Below are 27,940 nucleotides of genomic sequence, written 5' to 3'. Positions count from 1 at the left end.
AGTAGTCAGTACACGGCAAAGCAAGCAATCCCACCCTAAAGACTGGCTATCCTTTGGGCTTGGAGCAGACTTGAAGGAAGTCATATTTCCTGAAATGCTCTATAGTGAAGACCCATGTTTCCTCACAAATCCTGTTGCTACCATGTACTGCCAGACTTGCAAACCTCCAAAAGGGTTGTCCCTCACAGCCCATACTGAAAGGTGAATGCTGGAGAATTTTCAGTGTTAGAGGTTGCTGGGCAGGGTTGAGGACTTGAACCCTTCCTGTGAAACCACATTTCTGGCTCTGCTTCCCAGACATATCATTTACTGTGTTTTGGGAATTACAGTAGTAAATTTTCTTCTTGAGCTGCACAACTTCAATCAATTTCATCATTGTTTCCTGACAGCATGAGCAGGGACAGAAGCAAGGTGGTCTCTGCCTTCCCCTCTCCTGGCTGATGTTCTATTTCCTTCCTTGTTCTGGCCCAAGAGTTCACATCTTCCCAAAGTGAACAAGACTAGGACTTGAACAAAGTTAAAACTAATTTATTGGGTTGTGTTCTTTCTTTCCCCTCTGCATTAATTTTAAATCATACTTCTGTTTTATCCAGTTCACTAAGTACCTGCACAAATGTTGCTGCCTGCACAGAGAATGGGACAGCTCAGGTGAGGAAATGAGTGACTGTGAGCTGTGCAGTAGAAATGAGAGAGAGACATATATTTCAGTGGCAGCAGCAGCTTGTGCTGTGTTAAAGTTATTGTGAAACTATAGAAAAGCCACCAACTGTCATCATCATTTCTGAATGGAGAACCTTCATCCTGCCCCCTTGTATTTATAGTGCAACAGATTCTAGTCATAGTACATTTTATACATAAAGCTAAAATTCAGTAAGAAATTCATGGCTTTAGGTACACAGGTGAAATGCATACAATGTTTTCATTCCAGGATTACAGTCCTACAAATACCTCAATATGGATATTTTCACTGGCTTCTGAAACTAATAGTGGATTTATACAGTGTTTCTAGACTCTCTCACTTACAAGAAACAAATGTTCCCTCTGAACATATCTGGCTTTTAATTCCTTTAACCATAGTCATTGTACTTGCTGAAACAAATACCATTCACAGCATGACACAGCTATCTATGACATAGTTTAACTGCATCATGCACATTCAGCAGAAGTTCAGCACTGTAATTTGGAGAAAGTGACTCCATACTGTCACTCACTGTCTGAACTACTTGTTATGCTGCAACACTTTTCCTTTTCTTCCCATCTATCATAAAAATATGGGAAGTTGTTCAGTTATGTCAAAGTAGTCCTTGTTAACAACATATGTTTACATTTGATTAAAAATATATGGCTGGTTTTAGTATATCATTTTAATCTTCAGGAGTTTAGCAACTATAAAACATGATACCAATAGCATAAGCAGATGCCCTCACCAAAGGTAGTTAAATGGTTCTTCATTGTTTAATTTGACCAAGCACTTCAGAAATTACTTGTTTTCACTCAGTGACAGTGCACATGGATAAGGTAGCTATGAAAGATGAAATAACCACCAACCTTGAGTTTTGCAGCATGAGTTTGAGTTCTGAACCTCGGTATCCTTGCTACATGTTGCTGTGAGTAAACTGCCTATAAGGACACTGTTACAGAAGAACTTCAAGAATTTTGGCAATCGTTTACACACAAATCCTCACAGCAGCTGCTTGAATTCATGTAGACAAAGTAGCACATCCTACATGTCTGAGTATAATGTATCCAGGTGGCAAATCAACCAGAGCCTGCCTTTCCCCAGCACTCCTGACTGCAGCAGGATGCCCTGGAGGTTTGGAGCATATTCCGTGCTGCTCATGCCAGGCCATCTTATACCTGCTTCTGTTTCAAACTGGGTTCTTTCCCACAGTAATCTATTTGTACTTTTTCAAAGGTAAAAGTACTAAATTTTTTCTAATTTATGTACATTTGTAATAGTCATTACTCTGGGAAACTTATAGTTGTTCTATAAAGAAGATGTGAACCATTAAAAACTTTCTGACATCTAAACCTTCCTAAGTAACATAACTTTGCAATAGATGTTTTAACTTCTTTTGAAACCTTAATGCATGGAATATTACTTCCAGATGCATACTACAAGTCACTGGAAAGAAAAATATCTTGGCCTAATAAAACCTAGGAAAAGCTGGGAAATGAGCAAGAGAAAATCTTCTGAGACCAGAAAATAGTTCCAAGGTTGGAAAACTGTTTTGGAAATACATATTTATTGTTCTCTTTATTTACAGAGTATAACTCCTAAGTAGTAAACCTCCCAGTTATGACATAATAATCTAGTCTCTTAACAGAAAGCTATTAGTGCCTGTGATATAATATCACTTATAGCATTGACCAGAGAAGTCAAAATGTAATCCAGCTCATGTTTAAACTGAATAACCATCCCCCTGTATTTTTAGTATAATGGAAAGAGCTGTGATAGTCATATGTTAAGGAATAATTCAGTCTCTACCAAGTGCTACACAAGCTGTGTAGCTTTCTGTTCAAAAGGGTAATAAACAGTCCTTTCAGTCCAGCCAAAGTGATAACAATAGACATAATTCAACGGTACGGTAGCGTAAGCTTGTCATTAAATTTTGGTCTTCTGGAAACTGCTTTTCACACAATAGAACTATCACTTGGCCAGCACAGTTGATGGCCACACGCTTTTGTTGCCACAAGCTATGAGAATTAGTAGAATCAGAGATTGCTGTAGAATTGTGAATGTACTTTATGACAGTCTGTAGTAATTCTGTACATCTCTTATGTCTGTGTTCTTATAGCCACTTGGGCACTGAAGTAGCTGAAATGAGAAAGAGGCAGCAGTCACAAAATGAAGGAACATCAGCTGTGTCTCAAGCACCTGGAAACCAAAGGCCCAACAACACATGTTGCTTTTGTTGGTGCTGTTGCTGCAGCTGTTCATGGTATGTCCTGTAGTATATCTGGTTCCACATCCATCACAGGTAAATGATGAGAATGGAAAATGCCAAGCACTGGGAACATGCAAACTTCTGGGAGAGAACTGCTGCCAAGAGGCATGATTTAACATTCCACTTAAAAATATGATTAAACAATTCCTTGATTTGGTTGGACAACTTGTGAGGGGGAAGAGGAGAGAATAGTAAATTCAAGCTATATATACCCTACCTAAACTATAACTAAATGAGGAAATGTCAGTTGTAAAACTAGTGTGTGTGAATGAGAGACTTGATACTGAACATTTTATAAGTTACATTCAAAACATTTTTTTTCTGCTTATACTTTTGATATTGCAGTTCTCTGCATTCAAGTAGGTAAAAGGAAAAAGGTCATAGGTATGAATATATGGTGACTTGTTTTACTACTTAAATGTTGAATATGTATTCTGTAAATCTGAAAACACAAGCCTTAAGTTCCACTTTATCCTTTCAGTGGTGTGGCATAATTTTAGTGGAGAAAAGGCTCAAAAATTGTGGCCACTGGTTACTTCCTAAACAAGTGTTCACTTGGAAAGTCAAAGAACAGTTTCAGAAATAGTTTTAAGTTCTCAGTGTCTTGAGATGTATCAGGTCTTTATTTCTTATTTTCACAAACACAGTTAGTTTTGAAATGTAAAGTAATAGACATGCAGTACTGTTTGGAGCCTGTGCATCCTGTTACATACATAGTTCAGTCTTTTTGGAGTGACCATTCCTCTGTGTATCTGTATTATTTTCACTTGAATCAGCCATGTGGCCCAAATCTAAAATCTGAGACTATTTGCCCCCAATGTATTTAAAAATACATACCACCATGTATGCACCAGTCATCAAATGGGACAGCTTTTTCCAAGATGCCACATCCTTGAGGCAGTACCAGGGTAGACCTGCCTTGACTGCTACTTCCAATTTCACCTGGAGGCAGAGGATATTTTGAGCAAGGATTAAGAAGAGCTCATGCTGTTACAAAGTTACTTTGTGATGTGTTCAATTCGTACTTCAAAAATGTAGTAGTGTATTAAAAGAAACTGGCTTTTCTTCCATAGTCTTCTCCATTTTAATCTCTGTTATACAGAAACTGACCCAGACCATGGTTTATCCATACCTCTTTTCTATCTATCCAAATACCTTGTGTCTAAGTACCTTTCCTATTCTACTTTATGCTGTCTGAGATGTATGACTAGATCTGTTGCATTAGTCAAGACATGGGTGCACTATGTTTTGTGTTTGCTCTTGAGTTTTTATTATTAATTCCTAGCATTCTGCCTGCTTTTTAACTGCCTCTGAGGTGATGTTTTCAGAGGATTATCCATCATGACTACATTTTTACTAAATGGAAAGGAAACTCATCATTTTGCATGTACAGCTAGAATTGGCTTGTATATTGGAACATGAACAACCAGAAAAGTATCAGTCTAATTTCTGAATATAATTTTCTTTTTTAAGCATGGTGTAGCTCAAGAGTTTTTATTTGACAGCTATACTCTATTTCAAAGCCTTCATGAGCTTTGTGTCCCTTGGAGTGCCTCCACTCCTTAGAGGGCAATACCATTATATATTTGAACAGCTTATGCATATTAAATCTAAACTAGAATAATCATTGCTTTAAAATGTAGGTTGTTCAGCTGCTTTAATAATTGTTTTTGTTGTTAATATCCTTTCTTTTGGGGATTGAAGAGTGTTTTTAGTAAAGTAGATTAGACTGAGAATGGAGAAATTCTGACAATTTAAGCTAGTTTTCAGGATTATGTCAAAGAATGGAATCATAGAATCATAGAATGGTAGGGGTTGGAAGGGACCTTTAGAGATCATCTAGTCCAAACCCCCTTGCAGGTCAACCTAGATCAAGTCACACAGGAACATGTCCAGGCAGGTCTTGAAGACCTCCAAGGAAGGAGATTCCACAACCTCCCTGGGCAGCCTGTGCCAGGGCTCCCTCACCTGAACAGTAAAATAGTTTTTTCTTATATTTAAATGGAACTTTTTGTGTTCCAGCTTCATTCCATTATCCCTTGTCCTGTTGCTAGATACCATCAAAAAAAGGGATGCTCCAACCTCCTGAAATGGGTAAATATCACTTACATTTTTTAAAATCAAAAACATAGAACAGATGATATAATAAGTCTTTTCGAGCTCTATCTTCTGTAATTCCATAGTGGAAACTCCATTACAGGAGAGATGAGGAGAAAACTTTGAAAAAGGCAACAAGAAGTTTTCCAGGATCACAATTAAAGTGAAATAATTGGTTCTGGTGCCATATTTGCTTGGTAAATTTGAACTGCCTAGGTAGAGTATGAATCATTGTTCTTGCCTTAGTTGTGTACCCTAAAAAAACTATATAACATATTTTACTAGTCATTTGTAGGGGATGAATGAGGTAGATAATTTTTCAGGGTAGTTCTCTGTAGTAGAAAAATCTAACAGATAATTGTAATAGGTTCCTTGGATCTAATGTAATTACATGTTTTCCACAGAGTCTTTGAATTTGAGTAACATGATTTTCTCAAGAGATGAATCTTAAAATGTTGCTGGATTCACTAACGGTCATGAAAATGTTAAAACTCTCAATATCAAGATTAGGATAATTTTCTTCTGTTTTTCCTATATGACTCAAAACAGCTCTTATATCATTACTCTCTCAGTACCTCAACCTCCTCCCCATTCATAGTCCTTTACAAGGACAAAGCAGTGCTGATTATTAAGGTTTGCTCAGATTGGAATATATAGAAATAAACAGACTCCGTAAGACAGATATCTGACTGTAGTAGGTATGATCACAATGCTGCCCCAATAGCTTAAGCCCTGAACTGATGCCTGATCATCAGTAGTGAAGGAAGCAGTCCTCCTCAGCAGAGAAAATAAAGTACTTCTGAAGTCTCAAATGGGAAAAGTTTGTCCACTTACTGCAGAGACAGTATTCCTCTGGAGATCTTCTATAGGACCTTCCTCTCTTCACTGACGAGATATAGATCTTAGGCATTTATTTCAGGAAGACTACCTTACTAACGGATCTAACAGATGAGTACCAGTCAAGTACATAATGTGGTGGACTGAATCTCATCCTGTGTCTTAATCTTCCACAAAACACCATTCCCACAGGGAATGGAAGGAAAGGCTTCCTTGCTCATTGTAATTTCAATGACACAGGTAGCCTGGGCATTTCAAAATTTTCAGTAAGGCTCCTAACATGGCAGTCTATAATTTCCTCAATTACACATTCTCCAGAGAGCTGTGCATCTAGTATTTAGTGCAATGGCTTTACAGTTTTGAGCTCAACTTGGTGAGTTAAGAGCAGAAGACTGCTATTTCACCTCCCCCATCCTATTTAGAAATTTGCTGCTCAGCTTCCTGAGCTGAGATGAAGCCAGTCATTCTCTTGCAAACACTTGTAAATCATATTTCAGAAAAGCTCACAAGATGCTAGCACTGGGATGTTTGCTATTCTGACAATTTTATTTTGTTTTCTCTTTTGTATGCCACCCAGATCACGAGTCATATCTTTTTCTCTTCTCTTCCTTTGATAAGGTGCTCAGTGAATTTTAAAGTTCTGGGCACTCTGATGACTGATAATCTCTCTTCTTTTACCACATGCAGAGGGCATCTAACATATGCCCTGCAAGAGACATTAGCAGTACAGGAGTCTAGGGGACATGAAAAGGCTTCCAGGGGATAAGTGAAGATGATCACACAACGTCAGTTGGTTCTGTAGCTCGATTCAAATGTGTAAGCTGGAAGGCCTTTACCTTAAAGGGAACCATTAAAACAGCTGATGAAGACTTGTGGAAGAGGAAAATGGACTCAAATGTCTAGCATCTCCAAGCAGTGCCCTGCACAAAAACTATGTTTGCCATTTGATTTCTTGTGGACCTTCCATGACTAGTTTCCCACACCCAAGAGATGCCAAGGAAGATAGGATATTTGCCAGCTTGGCAGTAAACAAGAGTTTCTCTTGGCAAGAAAACTCTCCTCCAGTTCTTATAACTTGCCTATGACTGCTGTGAGTTACGTTCAAAACTTCTCCCTGACGACCTTGTTACACAAATATTTTTCTTTATTAAAGGGAACATTTTCCTTGTGTGGGTTTAGCAGTTGACTTGAGCCTAGAAGATGATATTTCTGTCATTTGTGTCATGAATATGAGATTAGAAATACAGTTCAAAGACAATTTTAAAATATATTAATAATTTTTCTCTATGAGGTTCGATGTTTTCCTCCTCCTAACAAACATACTGTGCATGGTACTCTAAATGTAAAAGAAAAAAACCCAAACCATAATTTTTTTTCACTTCCCAATTCTCTAGTACTTTGAGATGAATTTCTTTTTCCTGGCACATTCAATACTAGTTTGCCATCAAAAAATTGTGTCCTAGATTTCCATAACTCTGCACAAGATCATCCCCAGTCATAGTCATAGCTGCTTTATCTTATTTAACTATAGTAGAAATTTTAGAGGAGAGGGAAGCAAAAAAAGGATACAAATAAAAAAAAAACTAATACAATAAATTATGGCCACATGTTCTGAAATGTAGAAAACAAAATCCATATACTGCTTCCCATGCTTGTCTGCAGTAGAAGTTTTATACTAGGAATAATCTAGAAGTGAGCTTGTAAAGTCACTCAGGCTCCAGGGTTTTGTTAAAGCTTTCAGGGGAAAAAAAAGAAAAATAAAAGAAAGAAAATCTTTATCTTTGAAACAGAAGCAGTCATTTTGAAAAATGTTTGTTGCTTTAAACTCTGGGGTTTTTTAAACCTAATTTTAAAATTCATCTTTTCCTCCCTGAGCACATAGGACTACACATCTGCAACAACTCAGCTCTCTGCATTTTATCTTTTCAAAACGTCACACCTATGAAAAGCAAATGTGGAATAGTGCATCAGGAGTTGTATTCTGCACTCTGGTGCAGAATATAGAAGTGCAGGCTACTGTACTCTGTTTTGCTAAATAGAAGGTGATATTTAAAAAAAAAAACATTTAATGTGAAAAGATGTTCCATTCTGAGCCTTTTTATACATTGAAATATCACAGAAGTTCCTTACATTTTTATTATTTGCTGTTGCACAAGTCAAAGATCTAAACATTCCCTCTCTTTCCTGAAGAGTAACTTATTCTGAGGAATAGTAGACTTAGGTAACAAGGAAACTCATGCTTTATGCATCTATGAGACAGTACCATGTGTATCATCACAGCACAACGGGCAGCATTGGTGCTTTCTTAGGAAAGAAATACCAATTCTTTCGACAAATAGAATTTAAAGCTGCATAAAACTCATTATATGATCTGTCACACAAGCTACCTAATATGACATTCTAGAAAATCAGTCTTAAATTACCTTGTCTTTAAGTTCACATATCATCAGTGCCAAGGCCATGAGAGAAAGCTGCCCAGCAGACATTCCTGTTGTCACTGGAATGTACCATGGGGTGAATGTGGGGTAAGGATTTAAATACTTTGTCCTCAGAAGTGAGCCTCTCAAGGTTCCCTAAGCTACTTAAAATAAGAAATTTAAATTCTCAGCATTTGGAAAAACATACAGAAGACACTAAAAATAAATAGCTTGTCAAGTACTTTTTTCATACTGTTTTAAGTTATGTTAACAGTACTTATTAAATAATACCCAAGTATTTTCCCTTTAAAGCAAATGAAAGGAATGATCACTACAGCTAAAAAAAAAAATCAGAAGGGAGAAACATGTCTTCCTAATGGGTAAGATATTAAATAAGCTTCCTCTGCTTTATAATCCAGGCTGAGCAAGAGATTTTGCTGGAGCTGGATGGATGTTAAGGTCCTCAAGACAGGCTGGGGACAGGTGGCTCCATGCATGCCTGTTTCCACAACTTTCCTGGGGCCATCACAGCCTGACTTGCAAACCTCTGGGATTGTGTCCTTCTGTGACACTGGGCCAGATTGTCAGTGTTAGCCTAATAATTCCTGGAAGTCTACTCTCCCTCTAAACAATAGCACAAATATACCTCAGATGTGATTTAATACATGTCTTATCATAGAGCTCTAGAAGTGGCATGTAAAGGCAGGTTTAACCACTTTCTGGGCTTTCCTGTGAAGCAGATGTGAAATGCTACCAATTGAAAGGGAGGGAGTACGTTTATTCTATGGAAATGATGCCACAAAGTGCAGAGATATACTAGGTGAGGCCTCAGGTATACTAACTATAGTTAACTATTTCTCCTTAACTTTTCTTGCATCTGCATCTGAAGAGTAAGATGGGAATGCAGGAAATAAAAATGTTACTGGCAAACTAAAAGGACTGGAGAAAAAAAGTTTGCAAAAAGTAAAATTTAATGTAAAAACAACTAAATGAAGTTTAAAGTTAACCTATTCAATCTCATTAAAGCCTTCCTTAGTCAATGTAGAGCCCTGTTCTAAACTAATCAAATACATCTCATCACCCCTTATCAGAAAGCAGCCCAGAAATCCCTATTCCAAGCTCATCTACCGCCTTTTATCTTGTTCCTTCCTCTTCTCAGGCCCCTGCCACTTACTTCCAAAGCACTGTAGAAGCAAAAGGTCTTTTGCACAGTCTGTGAGCCACCAGCTCCCACAGCAGTAACAGGTTTTTGTAGGTCATTTGCCATGCAAAAGTAGCTTTGGCACAGGTCGTTGCTTCATGTGCCATGAAAAGTAAATCAAAATCATGCAGTTCTCTAGGAGAAAACTGTAGGCTGAGCATTCCATTTATTTCAGGGTTTGCAAAGGGGTAGTCATTACAGCACTGCTGGCCTACCATGAAGCCATGATGGAAGCACAAAGATACACAAGACACTGCACAGACGTCCAGCATAGATAAATAATTTTAAATTAATTTTCAACCAGGAACTATGTTTTGACACTGTAAACTGAGTCTAACTCCATGTAAACTGATAAATGTTCCTGTTTTCAAAGGTATGAGGCAAGCTTGTTCTTCTCTATAATAAAATAGAAGTCTAACGAGAAGAGTAGAGCAATAACTCTTATGCAGCCAGTCTGTTAACTTGGATCACCAGCCAGTGCTAGAATTTTCATTAACATCAAAACCAGCTCTGGGCTCTCTGGGCCAATCTTTCCTAGTATCAGGATTTTATCCTTAATATTTCAAAATCTGAAAGTTCATTTCATTTTGAGGAACAGTTGGAGGCTCATGTATTTAGTGACATTTTTACCCATCTGTGATAACACAAGCAGGTTAGAGAATGGGTAGAACATGAACATAAGGTATTAGCAAAATTTTAATAAATATTTCTGAAGCTTCACAAACCAAATGCATCGATTCCTATGTGTATAATAGTACTAAGATATAAAACTCTCATCAGCCTAAATGCAGAAAATAGTCCTATTTCAAGCCAAAAATTCTGTAATGAAAATTGGAATGAAAAAAAAAGAAAATCAGAACTGCAATCCTCCTAAACCAAAGAATAAATGTATGCTCAGAAGGGATTTGGGATTACACGAGGCTCATTCTAATTCAGCCATGCATAAGATGCAGACAGTAGCTCCTTAGAAGGAGACAGCGGACTAAATCTAGTTAACTTTAGAAAATGATCTTGATTCTGCCCTAGCACAACACACAGAGTGTGTTCAGGGACAGCTGCTCTTGAGGAGACCAGAGGGAAGAAAAGCAATGGCAGAATCACTTTCACTGGGGTAAAGCAGCTTGATGTCTCCTCAGAAACTGTTAAAGAGATGGATTGCTTCAGAGCATGAGCATCTTGGCTCACCCTCACAACTCATGCCCGTTTCCCACCTGCCCGTGCCAAAATGCTATTCAGCTTAGTATCTGAAGAACACTGGCTGAAGGAAGATTCGTAATGTCATGACATATTTTTTGCCACCATCATACAGCTTGACTGTTGCTGTGAAAGAATCCTAAAAAATAAAAATAGTGCAGAGGATGCCTGAGTTCAGTTTACACAGTGATTTTCAGCTGTTAGGAGCCTTTGAAATCTTCCCAATACAGTTTGAGACAGTTTTTTGTTTTCTTATTGCAAATTTGACAATTATGTATTTCCACAAAGATGCAGTAACTCAGTAATCTGTGGAAAACCACAGAAATGGAGAAGTGTGTGAAAGGTCAAAATGGGTCTGAGATCAAAATATAAGCTGAAGTAAGGAATATATATCATCATTTTAAAGATGCCAAGTTAGCCCTGCAAATCATCCAAAAATTATTTATCATGGAATATAAGAAAAACTTAAATGTTTAACATGCAAAAATCACAGCAAAAATTGCTATCCAAACTAAACACATGGGCAATGTCCATACTAGTCAACTAAGCAGGGCTAGGGTCTAATATGGGCTCGAGCACTTAGCCATACAGTTAAATTTCTCACAAGTGTTAACTCCCTGGAAGAGTTTTGGCCAGTGCCAAAGTGTGCAGTGTCAGGCAATAATCTGTTGCAGATGCAGAAATTGTGTTTCAGGTCTGGGCTTTATGGACTGGAGCTATGTGGAGCCAGTCAACCTCAGGACCAGAGAACTTTCCCAGCCTGTTTTATCTGCAAGAATAAATGCAATCTGTTGTTCCAAGACAAAAAGGGGGGAAAAAAATAGTCTACTTAAATCTGTAGGCAGCAAAATTTCCATGTTACAAAGGTTTGCTTTTTAACTATGTATCATTCAGAATTGGTTTAAAATATCAGTTAAAACAGGAATAAATGTCTACCACTTTGAAGAGAAAAAAAATCAGAGAAAATATCATGGAAATGAGTCTGCATCTCTAGTAAATAACACTTAGAAGATGGAGATAATATCACTAGAAAAGTGGGTTAGGCATTCATTATGTAAGGCAGAAAGGCAAAGGAGATGCAAATCTTATCTAGCCAACCTTAATAATTCCATAGCATGTATATTTGCCTAGATGGCAACTCTCGTTCTTCTGTAGTAGCTACTTGAAGGTCTGATATCAGCAGATGCTGACCACTCATTATGGAGCAAGGGATATATTCAGTTCCTGTTGACAGCCATGTTGAAAATGCTTCCCAGCTGAGGGCCTTGTCTAACATATAAGCTGGAAACTAGCAGTTAACACCCATCAAAACAGATGCCTGTAATACACACAGATTGGCATGGTGGATCTTAATTTGTTACTAGGGCAGATGTTAAGTGGAAGATCCTCCATCTTATTTGATTACAACGTGGATAAGCATAAACTAGTCTGATCCAGGTTAATTTCATAAAAGGTGGTGCTCATAAGCATCATGGTAGGAATTGTACTTTACAAATATGTAGAATCCTCTTTAACTGAAGAACTTTATAACACTTTATGAAACGAAAAAAATGTGACTTTAATATAAATGTTCCCAGACATCTCTTCCTATTTGGAAACTGCAAACAAATATACAGAACCAAAGGAGTGACTCTAATCAGTCTCAATTCTTTACTGTTGCTGCTATTTTCATGTCTGCAAACCAAGATTGATAAAACATATCCTCTATGGATACTGAGACTAGGATCATTAATCAGAATTAATTGAGACCATCAGGCTTGCTTGCTAGTGGATTGGAGGGCTTTTACTCATTCAGTTACCCTTTCAAAGAATACCATTTCTATTTCTTTCAACCCTAGATAACTGTCACTTTTAATTGTCTTCAAATACATGAAGGAATTGCTTGCAAAATATCTGTAGCCAAGAGTAAGGACACTACAGATTGTCTAGTCATTAGATATATCCTTTGTGCAAGATGGAGTATGAATGAATGGCAGTATTATACTGAAGGAAGGAAGGAATGAAGCTGACAGTCAGACTAATGATCTGTTTGGTGACCTGACAAGAGTTATACACCCTTGAGTTGAATCTTGCTTAAAGCTGAAACCAGCTCTACAGTAATGAAACAAAGCTAGAGTAACTCCTTTAGGAAACATTGGCAAGCAAATTTTGGCAAACCATGGATTTTTTACCTTTCCAGAAATTACATTCCACATCTGAGAACAAAAATATCACAAATTTAGTCCTAGAAAGGACTAAAAGATTTAAAAAATTGTATTAGCTTCAGGTGTAGCTATAATTATGTAAAAGTAATAGAACCTTTTTAAAGTAGAATCCAGCACAATGCATATTTTCTTACAGATTTTCAGACAAACAAAATGCATCTGAGAAAAAGAGGAGCTTAAAAAAGTTGGATTGCTTTAAATTACTAGTTCTTTACTCTCGTGCACAGTTACAGCTTTTGCTCAGTTCTAGTCTGTTTGAGGGAGATACTGTCCTTTATTTCAGAAGTACAGTGCACACTGGTAGTTTCCATCTGCCTTTGGATGCCTGCTGAGCTGCAATATCTGTAGCTAGGTAGTTTAAACGAGTCACAAGAATAGAGAAGGAAAGCAAGTTCAGTAAGGCTGTCCATTAAAAGGACCAGTCTCCTTTCATGTACCTTTTAGCTTGCATTGACCTTCATAAATATAATTGTGGGGTTTCTTTTAAGTAGTCTCCAAAAATATTCTTATCACAGTCTTTCATTAAATAAGACTGTAGTAAATATGTTGGTTGTGGTACTGGTGGCCACATCTGGAATGTCAATTTCTGGGCTCTCTGTTGCAAAAGACCTGGACATACTGGAGAAAGTCCGGCAAAAGGCCACTAAAATGATTAGAAGACTAGAGCACCTCTCCTACTAGGAAGGGCTGAGAGAGATAAGACCATTTAGCCTGGAGAAGTGCAGGCTCACAGGGATCTTATCAATATGTATAAATACCTGAAGAGAGGGTGTAAAGAAGATGGAGCCAGGCTCTTTTCAGTGATGTCCAGTGATAGGACCAGAGACAATGGGTACAAGCTGAAACATGGGAGGTTGTCTCTGAACATCAGAAAACATCCTTTTACTGATAGGAGGACTGAGTACTGGCACAGTTTGCCCAGAGAGGCTGTGGAGTCTTCATCCTTGGAGATATTCAAAAGTCTTCTGGACACAGTCCTAGGCAGCCTGCTCTAGGTGGTCTTACTTGTGGGGCTGTGTGTGGATAAACTGACCTCCAGAGCTCTGTCCCTTCCAATCTCAACCGTTCTGTGATTCTGTGTTCAACTTGGCAAAGACTAAACTCAGACGTTAAATGTTTGCAACACATTTCTGGATATATTTCTGGATATCTTAGGAGAATGTATCTTTTGTCAAGGGGTTTTCAGCAGGTTAGTTTTTCCACTATCATGCCCCTTCTGAACATTTTCTAAATTAAGAAAAAAAAATCAGTACAAAAATTACATAAAAGATCACATTGCAAATAGCAATTTATGCTGGAAGATGTATTGACACCTGGATTCTATAAATCTTTGCTTTGAAACTTGAGTCCAAATGAAAAATGCAGAGTTTGGACAAATTTGAAAGCTTGTCTACCAGATATACACTGAATTAAACTTTTATGGAAAATGTATCAAGATAATATAAATCATAGTGTTAAAAAGAGATTGTTAATCCAACTGACCCCCATGAACAGAAAAAGTTAACTAGATTTTAGATCTAGTCTATTTTAAATCATTAAATATACAGGAAAAGAAATAGAGTGGAATGCTGCAGATTTGCTAAAACCTTTTTAGGTACTTGCTTTACTGAGCACATCCCTCTATGACTTACTTTAGCTTAGCATTCATATTTCAGTAAGGATGATCTACCTTCACAGTGGCATGTGGGATGCAGTTTAATAACCTTATATAATGATCTTACATAAACTCCAAAATCTTGGCCAAGACTTCCCATAAACAAAGAGATGATTATACTCTTAAGCACTAGATCACTTGGGTTCAATTCCGATTTTACTCAAGCTGAGGGATAGCACACCATCAGTAAGACTTTCACAACAGAGATAAATATCTTAACTGACTAGACCTTAATAGCCTGAAATGCTCCAGATATCTTAAGACTTAATTTCCACAAATCTCCTCTTTTCTTTCATAGTTTATAGTTGAATCTATAGTGACTTTAATCAATTACATTGAATCCACCACAGTATTAAGAAGGCACTGTGGTTGAAAAGCAGTAAGAAATTTAGACTGTGCTCCCCCACCTTTAAAGTACAGAGAAACATACAATCCCAGATGGATGAGAAGTTTCTTATTTTTCACAGGGAAGTTCATAACTCTGAACAATAAACTGGCCTTCTTGTAAGTCTTTGAACAAAAGAATCCACTGCCCTTAGTCCACATTTTTGCGAGGAAGAAATGTAGGACTGTGTTCATGTAGAGTGTTTTTAAGTGCATTCATCTCCTCCTCAACTCCCAAATACCTCACAAGGCTAACAGCTATTCCTTCACACAGAAAAGCCTAAATACCACTGCAAGAGCAGTGCTATGGAACAAAGATAGAATTGTCAATGATTCCTTCAGTCACTCTTGAATTGCTGCTACAGTGTCTGTGTCAGAAAGATACCTGTCTGAAGGCACAGGGGGTTTTAAAAACATCTCTTTATCCCTATGTCTACACACTTCACAACTATACTCTTGATGCCACTCTTCTAGAAATCTCAAGATTGGTTTAGGGAAGTAAGAGTTCTTCAAAATAACCCAAAACACAATGGCAAGTTTTGCTGTGCTTTAGGAACTTGATGCAGCAAGGCATAGCTCTTCAAGCTTCTGTCCACAGTTCTTAATATAAATGCAATCTTGAGTGAAAGGTAGGGCTGTTAACTGCTTGCAGGTGAGGTTCTGATAAACTCCATATATCATGAAGTTAAGACTTACAGCTGCTGTATTTCCTGATTAACTGTTTTCTTATTAGAAAATCTCTTCTTGTAATCAGAAAGCTTAATGGGAAAAGCATCTATTACAATAGAACATAATTTTTCTAAAGAACTTTTTAAACTTAAGCACAATATTTAATTTAAGTCTATTATTTGATTACATTAGTTAGAAATGCTTACAAAAGACTAGTTAGAATAACAGTTACTAACAGTTAATGAAATCTAGACAAGTGATTATTGCATTTTAAAATGTAATGACAACTATTTCTAAAACCATCAAAACAAATTATGAAATTTCATTACTCTTCTACTTTTCCACAAACACTATTTTGAGGAAAATCCAATTCAGAAGTAATTTATCTTTAGCTGACAAATCTGTGTGGAAAGCAAACTCAGTTCCAGTCAGCTGCATTCTCTATGAAGCTCCAGTGGAAGAGCCTGTGGAACAGCTTCTGCACCCATCCTGGGTTGCAAAAATCAGACAAGAAAATGTCCACCTTGAGCTCTTCTTTGGCCCACAGGACCCATGGTATGCAGAAAAGTGCATACAGGAGCCAGAAGCCTGCCTGCATTTACTATTACTGGGTCCTGGGTAGCTACTAAGCTTTTCAGTTGAAAGCACATTCACAGCACACAGAAGTGTTCAACCGTCTGTTACAGACTGTTTCTCAGCTGCATGCTCATCAAATAAAAAAATGAAAGAAAGGAAAAAAATCTGAAGTACACCACACAACAACATTGCAAACTGAATCGAGGAGAAAAAATACCAACAAGGAAGATGGGAAAGGAAGAAATTGAATGTTTTCTGGATATTAGAAGAGATAAAGCATCTATTCTTATCATTTGTTTCATTTTTATTTTACTTTTTATGACTTATCAGAAAAAAAAGGCCATTTATCACTGTGGCTTTTACAGTTACAAAAAAAGATGAGACCACTGCAAGCTGAACAAAGTGCCAGAAGGTTTGTGACTCTGCACTCCTCCATCTGCAGCTTGAAATATTGGAGGAGTTTTAGATTTAACACAAAATCTCCAGGATGCTAACCTTGCACATACTTCCCTTATATTTTTTTTAAAAGCAAAGAAAAAAAACCACATTTGTTTGTGAGTTTATTCTTACATGAGGGAATGCTTGCAGAATCAGACCTCAAGTTTATACATTTTCCTTGTAAATGCATATGGTTTTTTTCACTCTAACACAGCTGAGTCCAAGCTGGAGTCTATGCTTGTTTGATTTTTCCTTTAAAAACAAATTGGATTATACACGTCTCTTGTACCATCTTTTCACCTAAGGCAAATGTAACTCTGGCACTCAGGAAACTTAGCACCATAGGTAGCTGGACTTTTTGAAAGCAGTTTATAGTTTCAGTGGACACAGCCAAGTAGGCTGATTGTAGCCTTATGGTAATTTTTGGCTTTTCACCAAGAGACTGCTTTTCTGCGTAAGTCTACTAAACACAATCTCCATCATTTAGTTCAAGCACAAGACAATTGATTTTTCTCTCAGAGAAGTATATAGAATTTTCACTAAAAGTCTAACTTGTTTTCAGTATAAAATTTTGTAACTTACATTACTGAATTCAGTGAAGGTCTATAAATCTTATCTCATTAAAAAAATGGAATGGACACTAAAAAAAAATATTTAAGTCTGTTTCTTCTGTGAAACAAAAATCATCTGCTGATTGAGTTAAGACTAGATTCTGTTCAATTTAAGTAAATGACTCCAAACAAACACTCTTGACCACCATCGCCCTTCACGGTTTCTCACAGGCAACCAATGCAGTCATATGGAAATACCAAGTTTGTAGTTTTTAATGTTTTGTGTATTTCTGTGGATGAACTGCACACGACTTATGCCAGCCTTTCAGACCTCTGGATGCCCATTCAAGTCTCTGTTCTGGAATTCAATTAGTGCTACTAATTTGGCTGAAGTTTGCTCTGCACTTCTATGCTTTGTATATATTGGTAATATTACAAAAATCTAAAGGCTTTTGTTTATCTTGCTATTCTTACAAGAAGATACATTTTCAAAGGTTTGAGATAAAAGACTACATATGGCTGTGATGGCTGATACATCCCCAATGTCTCTAATGCAGCCTATGAAAATATCCAGTGCAAGGCATCATTTCTTCATAAAAATCATAACTCTAGTTTTTCTGGATGAATTATTCTGGACATTATTCGTTTATTGTAACAAAAAGTGACACATTTTCTTAACTGTTATAGAAGCAGGTTTTTTACACTCTACTCACCTTAAAAAAAAAGTTACCCTTGGATAATATTGTTTATGTAACATTTCATTTTCATGACTAACTATTTTTGTACCATTAAAAGGGAGATAGAAAATAGCATTACTGACTAGACTCTAGGTGATTTAGTGATTAACATAGCAGCTGTATTGTTCTTTATGAATGGATCACAATAAAATTGCCATTATTTTTCGTATTATTGTTTTGTATAGTATAGCAAAATCATCATGCTTCTCTTCATAAAAATAGCCTTGACTAGTTTTCACTGTCATCAGGCTTAAATATTCCATCTGTCAGAAAAACAAGATGTCAAAACAATTTTATCTACAGCTTCGTAAAATAAACCAGAGTGCTGGTATAGTTCTCTGTTGCATTATCATATAGCATACAGGGACCACATCCATCTCCAGCTTCCACCAGAGCCTGCCTCAGCATGTAGGAGTCAACTTGTGAACAGAGCTGTGCAAAGATTTGATTTTTCAATGACTGATTGTTGAACCATAATATTGAAGACAGTCTGGTGAGATTGAACCACAATTAAAAAAGAAAAGGAGATTGGCATGTACTTTTTCTGCATCCAAACTAAAACTAGGCAAAATATGTTTATGTTCATATAGCATATTTTAACCCAGACACTTATAATAAATGTAAATGAATGAAAGAGCTTGGAGACAGGCAGTGGCACAACCTTTTGTATAGAAGAGTGAAAATATTCAGCCAGCTGGTGAAAGATCTAGAGTTGGTACTGATCTTTGTTTTAAAGTTTTCAAAACCACCTTTCCATCACTCCAGGAAAATACATTAATCGTATGTTTTTGTTGTCAGGCTCTCCCCTCAAGGGTGTATAAAATTGTACTTTTACAGAAAATGTTTAAAAGCATTCATTACACAATGATTTCCATTAAGAGTCTCCTGCTTCTGTCTTGTGTAATGAGTGTTCTATTATTTTCACCAAAGTGATTGAATAGAAAAATTGAAAATCATCTACCCTAGGGTAGATCCAGGGCCTAGCATCTACAAAATTACAACCAGGAAGTAGGAACTGAGCACAGATCTCCCGAATGGCAACCCAACAGCCTACCAACTAGTTCACAATGTCCCAGTTTGATTTCTGCTCCTTATCTTCATGGCAGCACAAGAAACAGCACTAAGGAAAGAGGCTTCAATTGTCATATTGTCTTTGATGCCAGACATAATTGCAAAATATTTTGATGATACTCAGGATATGATGCACATAACTGAGAAAATACCTGCGAGAATAATAGCTGGTGTTAGCCATGCATGGGCAGAATATTAATAACACTTGTCACGTGGCACAGTTTTCTTGCCCCAGTGATAGCAGTAATTTTACTGATTCACCAGATTTAAGCTACTGGTACAGAAGAATCTGATCCTTGGACAGAAATTAAGGACTATATGTTTACCGGATATACATAGAGTGAAAGATCAGGCCTAAGCTGTAAATGTTTTTCAGTTTCTTCATGGCAGTAAAATGTAAGTGTAGCAGTAGCGATGCTAAGCAACTTTAAAAAAAAGGCTAAAACCACCAATTAGAAACACCTGGAGGAAGAATTAGTGGTATCTTTGCTCTTAAATTAGTACAACTCTCTTGATGATTTTATCTAATTAGCTTGGCTTTTTTTTTTGCCTTACCATGGACCAGTGTCCTGCAACACTGATTTAGCTGAGTAATTACTCAACAGAACAATTATTTAACTGCTGAACATGAATATTAACAGCTGAATAATAGTGGTTAAATAAATAAAGACTGACTTTCTGAATCCCAGTAGATCCTCCAAAACCACATCAGCTAGGAACATGGATGTGTTTAACTTTATACATGGTAACTTGTTCAGTTTTTAAACTTCTTTGAGTAGTTCCTGGACACTGACATTTTTACTTATAAAGTCTTTGAAGTTGCAGAGTAGAGTGCATTCACTCCAAACAAAAATTACTCATAATAATACTGTTGCAGTAGAGTCTATTGTTTTTGCAAAAGTGAGGAACCCAAGATGTATTTGAAATGCACCTCAAGCTGAGGTCACTTCAGTTGACTGAAGTACTTTTTACCATATTCCCAGTGCAATAAAATCAGCATAAAAGTGGGCAGAACAAAGCTTCTGTAAGGAACAGAAAACAAGCCAGTACTTTTGTTTTCCTGTGTTTTCCACTTAAGCTCTGCCTTTAGACATGTCAAATTCTCTCTTTTTAAGGCATTAGTGGATTTGTCACCTTTTTTTCATGGGTAATTTACATCTCTAAAATTTTAAGATATCTGCTGGATGGACTCTATCTAATAATAATGACATTGTATGTGCTAATTTACATCAGATATCTCTCTAGAACATCTCACTTTCATTTAGCTACCTTTTGATAATGCATATTGGTATTTTCCTCCTCTTAAGGCCTTAACTAAGTATGATAATTGGTTAATCTTTATCCTGTTACTTTTATTCTGTTTAGTTTTACACCATACAGCCTAATTCTTCTGACATAATCAGCTAGATTCCATGATGGAATAATGTATCAAGGATGCAAGCTTGAGATACGCAGGGTGCCTTTACTGTGGAAGACTACTTAGATTCCACAGAGAAATGTGAACAGATAGAGTATTTTCAACTGAAAATAGCAACACAGCAAATAGCAATACAGTGTTGTCATTTTGAGGTGAAAGGTAGCAATCTGTTATTGTGATCAAAGTTACTTAAAGGCTGCTTTCAAGTTAGCTTTGCAGTCACAAATGTGTAAATATTTAATATTTTTCTAAGTGAATATGAGCCAGTTCCTTGAGTGAAAACAGAACATGTCTGAATTTAATGTACTCCTGCATAAAAATGATAGGTTTTTTTCACAGGAAAAACACATAAAAATAATGCATCCGATGGAACTCCAGCCTTGACGGATGCATATAAAAGCTGAAAGGTAGCGCTAGTGTTTTTCACTGGAAACATAATGCGGAATTTAGGCCAAAATGTATTATAAATTTAGCACAGTTTAAAATACAATATACAAACTTGAGAAACTGTTCCAGTCAAGCATAACACTTCTTTCTTTAGGGTCTTTCCTGTTTTGCAACTCTGACTTAACTTCAGTCATTGAACTCCAGCTATGAATGGTGAGATGAAGGAATTAGGGCCAAGTGTGTACCTCACATTGTCACTCTGATACAGATGCCAGAAAACTGCACGTTACATTTTGGGTCAATCATTTAAACTTTTTACTGAGATTTAGTCACATGGAAAATCAAAATGCATAGGGCCTATCCATTACTCCTTTGATTAAAAGTCAATGAAGTCAACATAGCTTTCTTGTCCATTTTTTATTTCTCTTTTTTACTCACTGCTTCACCTTCATCATCCCATGTTGGTTTCCCTAAGTTTAGCAGTAGTTTTACATGACCAAAACAAACAACATTTGATCCCAGACATCAAATTAAATTATCAGTGTAGATTAACTGCTTTCAGATGAATCACCTTCTACTTCCAGTAAGACTCTACATCCAAACTTTATAAGTCTCCAGCCTAACAAGTAAATTATCTTAGTACAGCTTAGCTGCTGATCATGTGATAGGAGAAAGAGAACGGGTGGCTTCTTTTTCTTTTGGACAGACTCGGATGAACACTCTGTTACATTCCCAAGCTACACAAGCTGTTTCCTCCTTCCATGGCATTACTCCTCCATGGAACCAAAGGACACTCAGTTCTCTGCACCCAGCAGCGTAGATAAATCCTGCTCTATCTACAGACTGCAGAGAAGGGAGGGAGGGAAAGAGGGAGAAAGAGACACTTTTTGCCTTCCCTATGTATCCCTCACCCCAACTTTGTGCTCCAATTAGATGCAAGGTCACCCTAAGCAGTTACATGTGTAGACTCAAAGATTACTTGACAGAAAGTGGATGGTCCCTTTTTTTTCTCCTTCTGTATATGGAACTCCCATTGGCTTTCCTGGGTGCTCCCTCTATAGACTGACAGCAACAAGTCAGAGGAGACAGGAGACAGAAAGGGTTTTTACCTGCCAACCCCAGAGTTCAGGATGTGTTGTTTCTCCTGCAGCAGTTGATGACACCCTAACACCTTAGCAGCACTGGAGCTGCATTCCTACGCTGTAACAGGGGAAGCAGGACCAAGGGCCTGAACTAAGGTCTTGGCAGGTAAGTGAAGGAGCAACCAGTATCAAACAGCTTCATTTCAAAGTGTACGTCTTTGTAATGTTTAAGTCTTAATTTGTGCTCTGCTTTACCTTGGAGCTTAAGCTTCCAATTTTCAGAAGAGTATTTGAAATCATCTATTAACTTTGCCAAACACTTGAAAAAGATGTTGAAGAAACTCATAAATGCAGAGGGGCTACAAAGAAAGGTTATCTGTGCTAAAAGTGTCTCAAAGCTGAGATTTCCTGTTAAACCTGACCAGAAATTATTCAGATTAGTGGGAGAGGGAGAAGCTTTATGCTACCAACATATTTTTGTATATTGACTCTTAGGATGACTGAGAGCATAATTCTAACACAAATACTCAATATTCAAAATATGAGCTCTCTTGGGATTGGGACAGGAGATATTTTTTGGTCACTTGTTTTCTCTCAATATGATACATAGGAAACACCTTATAAGGGCAAATCTCCATCTCCATCTCCTTAGTGCGTTCTACTTCTTAAGCTTAGTTATCGGAACCAGGTTTCCTATAGGAATACTTATTTAATTCAGAATATCTTTATTTCAGTAGTTATAACGGATTGTGACTTTGCTGGCAATATCATGTTCCAGAACATTCATAGAGAGCACATAGAAAGGAAGTCACTACCATTAAAGCAAACCAAATTAAAAAGATATTTACAGAAAAAATAAGTGATGCTAGTTGCTATCTCTAAAAAGAAGGAAAAAAATACAAACATTCTTACATAAAGGAAGTCTTTCTTTTTCTTGCTTGTGGTAATATAAGGGTAATGGATGCCTTTCTGTTGAGAGGCTAGTAAGTTTTTGAGTTTGGAATGAAAAACAAATTTAGGTCAGAAGAGAAAACCATGAGGAGCTGCCACATGCTAAGTTCTGTATCTGAGCCACCTACTGCCACCGTATCCTGGAGAGAAAAAAGAGAATGTTCATAAAGAATGAACAACCATCCAGAACTTGTGAGGCATCAAAGCCTCATCAATGTCCAGTTTGGATATTCTTATTCCCCCTCTACTCTTATTGTTACTAATACTCTCAGTTTACTAAATTAAATCACTCCAAAAGTGACCTCTAAGTTTGTGTCCATCTTTCAGTGCATAAACTGTGAGCTTGTAAAAACTTACACATGCTAGTAACTAATATTCATCATAACTAGTGGGACAAATATTTTTCAAAAATTTCTCTCAAAAGTTTTAGGGGTAATATTTTACACAGGTTTATGTCTTTTAAAAGTTTGCATTTCTGTAGTCACTGTTTTAAATTAACTTCCTCTAGACAAAATAAAGTGTTGTACTACATTGCAGCCTCACTGTTAGGAATGAAGACAGAGGAGACAATGCAGGAAGGCCAACACATACCACCAAAATGGAGAGCATCCAAGTCATAGAAGAATGGTAAGTTGGTCAAACTGTTGTCTAGTAAATGTTTTTAATTTTTCTGTAACTACTATCAAGATTTGCCTTGGTTTTATGCTTCCAGGATGTCCTTTTAATTACTTTTCTTCCTAAAATTTCTACACAAAAGGAAGAAAAAATTGTCCCGATAATGAAATGCAAGCAGACATTCATAAATCAGACTTACTTATAGTTTCTTATTTGTGGGGAAGAACTGTGGGAAGGAATGGGAAGTGCATGGATGTTTCCATAGACCTGTGGATCTCTGCTGTATGTGGGATCATTTTGTCCTGTTTCTCCAGACAAGAAAAACTAACTGGCACAAGTGTACTTCACAGTCACATTTTTGACATGAATACTTTCCATAAAACAGCTTGGACTATGGTTTAACTGGAATTAGCCAAGGAAATATGTATCTTGAAAAATAGGCTAACGTGCTTTTAAAGCCTGAACTTTTACTTCTCTCTAAAGCTTAGGTCCATGGTTATTTTTCGAGGGAAAACGCTAACCTATCAGGGGTCTTAAGTTCTCTAATCTCATAAAAATTAAGTTTAAACTTATATATAGGGATACGATTGGTGGTAAAAACAACCCACAGTTCATTGTTTTCATTGCTAGTCATGGTCATTTATGAGAGGAAATGTCAGAAATTTGCACAAAATACATAAGTGAAGAGAGCCTCCCAATAGAGAATGAGGGAGCACAGCTTGCTTGTCAGCTCCATCCACCTCAGCAGGTTTTTTCCACTCTCATCAGAGAGGAGACTTTCCACCTTCAAATCTGTATGTTTATATTTTTTGGTTTGGATTACAATTATTTTGCTGGATAATTTTAATGGTAAAAACTTTCTCACTTATTATATCTTTTGGGCTGCCAAAAAGCTGTCATAAAGAGCTTCCCATCATCCAGTGTAACTTGCGTGCAGAGCAGATATTGAAAAAAGGATTTGAAGAGAAATGATATGGATAAACGTCACTTATTGTGCAACATGATTGTACAGAAACTATTAACAACAGCTAGTAAAGCTCTTGTTTTGCATCCTATCAGGAAAGGGCTCAGAATGAAGATTGAAACTATAGTTAATTGATGTTAAATTACTTGGATTATTACCCTCTCAAGTTATTAATTGATATGTTAATGGATTAGTGACATAAGTTAGTCTTCTGATCACTTATCCAGTGTGTCCACTGTTACACGCCATGAACAGTTTCCTCCAGAAAATGGGAATAAGGACTTTTTTCTCATTTCTTCCCTCTCCAGTTTTGCCAGCAAATCTCATGCAGGTCAATAGCACCAGTGGGAAGCTTAGCAACCCTTAGGTACGAACACAGAGAAATATGCTAATTTAAAAGCTCTCTGAATTACTATTTTGTTGCACCTCATTAGTAAGCTCTTGGCTGCCAAGAGAGATTTGTTTTTCTTGTCCTTCCTGAACCAAATCATGTGGCAGCCAGTGACTGGTCAAACGCCATCAGAAGGCAGGGACATGAGGTGTCATCTAAAGCCCTCGTGAAAGACAGTCTATTGCCGGCTCCCTGAAATCCTGTATCTTTCAACTACAGACACGGTAATTCAGTGCTGTTGTGGGATTTTGTCTTTGAGTCTGATGATAACAACACCTGCAATAGAAAACTTGCAGAAAGCCAAGTGGATGTCTTGTAACATTAAACATATTTAGTGGGCTAATGAGATAACGAATGCACAAATGAGGAGTGAATGAAATTCCCTTCTCACTGCTGAAGCCTTGCTGCATCCAGTTTTCACTCCGGACTAAGGTGCAGCTGAGAGGAGAATTTTTGGATGAATGTATGAAAACAGTGTTACAAAAATAGAAGCATATTTGTAATGATATTTTGCTTTTGCAGCCAAAACCCTACCGCAGATGAAATTTTGTCTTGGGCTCAGAATTTTGACAAGATGATGAAAACACCAGCTGGGAGGAACCTTTTCAGAGAGTTTCTACGAACAGAGTATAGTGAGGAGAACCTGCTTTTCTGGCTTGCATGTGAAGATTTAAAGAAGGAACAGAACAAGAAAGTTATTGAAGAAAAAGCAAGACTTATATATGAAGATTACATTTCTATATTATCACCAAAAGAGGTAAAGCTGTAAATGTAACATTTGTATTTTCTGTAATTCCAAAACAGAAACGTGACACCCTGGACTGAAAGTCTGCCTAATCTGTCAGATGAAAATCTTAGTATGGATATTAAATCAGGAAAGGAAGAGACAGAAAAGTAGAGACATGGGTGCCGAGTCACATAGCATTGCTGGCCACACCACCTCAAAGCTCTCTATAAGACTCAAGAAACTCCAGTAAGAGAAGGCTGAGAAATAGGTATGCTTAGTAATGCTATATGTCTGCCAGAGAGAGGAAATAAGTAATGCAAGCAGATTTCTGGAGGAAAAGCACCAAAAATTAAGGAATTTAAATCAGAATCATTATAGATGTATCTGCTGCAACAGCTGTCTGGGGGAAAATTCAAATTTGCACAGGCTATTATTTTGTGAGAGTCCAGCAATGAAGACCATGTATTTTCTCTAACAAAAGGTACGATAAGATCTAGTAAGTTTTATAAGATTTTTGTCAGCTCTTAAACTGAAATAGACAAATTCTGAAATTATCTTTTGACCACTGGGTTTTAATGCTACTGCCATTTCATTTAATCCAGAAGGCATTGATTTTACTGTTTTTAGAGCATTTTGTGAATAAGCTGTACTTTCACTCAAATTTCTAAATGATATTCTGAAATTATCTGTGCATTCATCACAAGCATAATAAGCTCTTTTCTGCCTAGGCACAGGAGTTCATTAAAAATGAGAAGCTAAAACTGAAACTTGCTATCAACTTCAGGATAAGCACACAGAATGGTAGGGTATAAATTGCCAGATGTTAAGGAGTCTTGAAAAGAAAAAATCTGAAATACTTAATATTAATAGGGAGATTAATATGATAGAAATGTTTTAAAAATCAGTGTAATTTGTGAGTAACAAGTGTAGTGCCTGGAAAAAAATGAGGAAAATAGCCAATAGGGTAGCCAGATGAGAATCCTAAATAGAAAGCTTCTAGAGATTTAACCACAACCAATCAGGAAAAAAACCCATTTCTTTCAACATTCATTTCAGATAAATGATTTTAAATATGTAAAGTTTTGGTTTCTTGAGGTAAAATAACCTATTTTTGGGAATCCAGGTTACTGCAGAGCTTCACTAAGTTGCACAATATTGATTCTGTTATATAGCTATGTTTCATCATATAGATCTTAGCAAGTCAAAACCAAAACAGTCACTGGTCTCAGTCTGTAATTGCGTGGTGACTCTGAAGGAAGCATGGAGAGTTATTTGAATAAACTAGTAAACTTGGCATATTCCATGGAGCCCTGAGAAACAGAAATACATATAACTGCCTTTCTGTTATTACTGTTTAACATTAGTCTGTTCTCATCTTCTTCAGGTTAGCCTTGACTCCCGAGTGAGAGAAGTGATCAATAGAAACTTGTTGGATCCCAGCCCTCACATGTATGAAGATGCTCAACTCCAGATATACACCCTAATGCACAGAGACTCTTTTCCAAGGTTTTTGAACTCTCAAATTTATAAGTCTCTTGTTGAAAGTATTACAGGCTCTACTACTGAAACTTAATTTTAATTTTCAAACAAAATAAATTGATTTTTTTGGGGGGATGGGTGGGATGGAAGAAAAGTAGTTTAATAACATCTGGAGCTGGGTTCCTGGAGAACTACAGTTTAGCACTACTCAGGCTACTGTGAAGAAAACAAATACATATTATGGTCTCTGTCTACATTTTTACCAAGGTTCTCCTTTCTCGAGATGGTGTGGGAGGGGAACAATGGATTTGCCAAAATACATTTGTTTCACACTCCTTTCACCCTACCGCAGTCAAGATTGCAATGATGTATTTGTAGTTTTATGAAGAGTGTCCTTGTGTATCCTCACACTGCATGTGCAAGGTAAAACTGCTTCACTTACCACTTAGTTGTTGCAATATTTAATCCAATAACATAAATTATATCTGTATTTAAGAACTTTTTTTGTGCAATACAGTCTTATGGTACATAGAAACACTTGCAGCAAACCAGAAAGAGGCTTGCATTTTTTAACATCACTAACTGAAAAAAGCCAATTTTTAAGGTGTAGCATTACTCAAGATGCTCTGCTGAGTACAATACACTGACTTTTTGAAGCCAATATTTCTGTACAGAAAAAAAAAAAAGAGCTATTTATCACTGTTTATTTAAAATAAATCAAGCGGAGGATTCCTCTGGTTGTTCACTGCCAAAACTGTGGCATTTTCATTACAGAGTTTGCAATGTCAAAAAAAAAAAAAAAAGAAAAGAAAAGAAAAAAAAAAAGCACAAACCACTTAAAGGGATCCATATCTGGGTGACACAGTCTATGCGCTGATATTGTTTAATTGTTAAAAGAACAAAGATTTTCAATGTACATTTCAGATGTCAGATACTGTAACTGATTTAT

The 27,940-nt window shown here is 36.8% G+C and overlaps 1 protein-coding gene across 2 annotated transcripts; it reads left to right on the top strand.

Annotated features, from left to right (window-relative positions):
- Positions 1-124: 124 nt before the first annotated feature.
- RGS17 (regulator of G protein signaling 17) lies at positions 125-27,085 on the top strand. Of its 2 annotated transcripts, XM_010208785.2 has the most exons (5): positions 125-201; positions 2,799-2,942; positions 23,353-23,442; positions 25,308-25,542; positions 26,897-27,085. In XM_010208785.2, the coding sequence occupies exons 1-5, from the start codon at positions 143-145 to the stop codon at positions 27,083-27,085; spliced, it is 717 nt and encodes a 238-aa protein (XP_010207087.2). In that variant the 5' UTR covers positions 125-142. The 2 variants fall into 2 exon arrangements, with proteins under 2 accessions (XP_010207087.2, XP_061846309.1); XM_061990325.1 differs by lacking the exon at positions 125-201 and having other exon boundaries at positions 2,824-2,942; positions 23,365-23,442.
- The last annotated feature ends 855 nt before the right edge of the window (positions 27,086-27,940 follow it).

This window comes from Colius striatus, chromosome 2 (genome assembly GCF_028858725.1).
Source record: "Colius striatus isolate bColStr4 chromosome 2, bColStr4.1.hap1, whole genome shotgun sequence".
In the NCBI taxonomy this organism is placed as follows: domain Eukaryota; kingdom Metazoa; phylum Chordata; class Aves; order Coliiformes; family Coliidae; genus Colius; species Colius striatus.
Note: the sequence above shows the minus strand (reverse complement) of the source record. Positions and strands in the feature narration are given on the sequence as shown.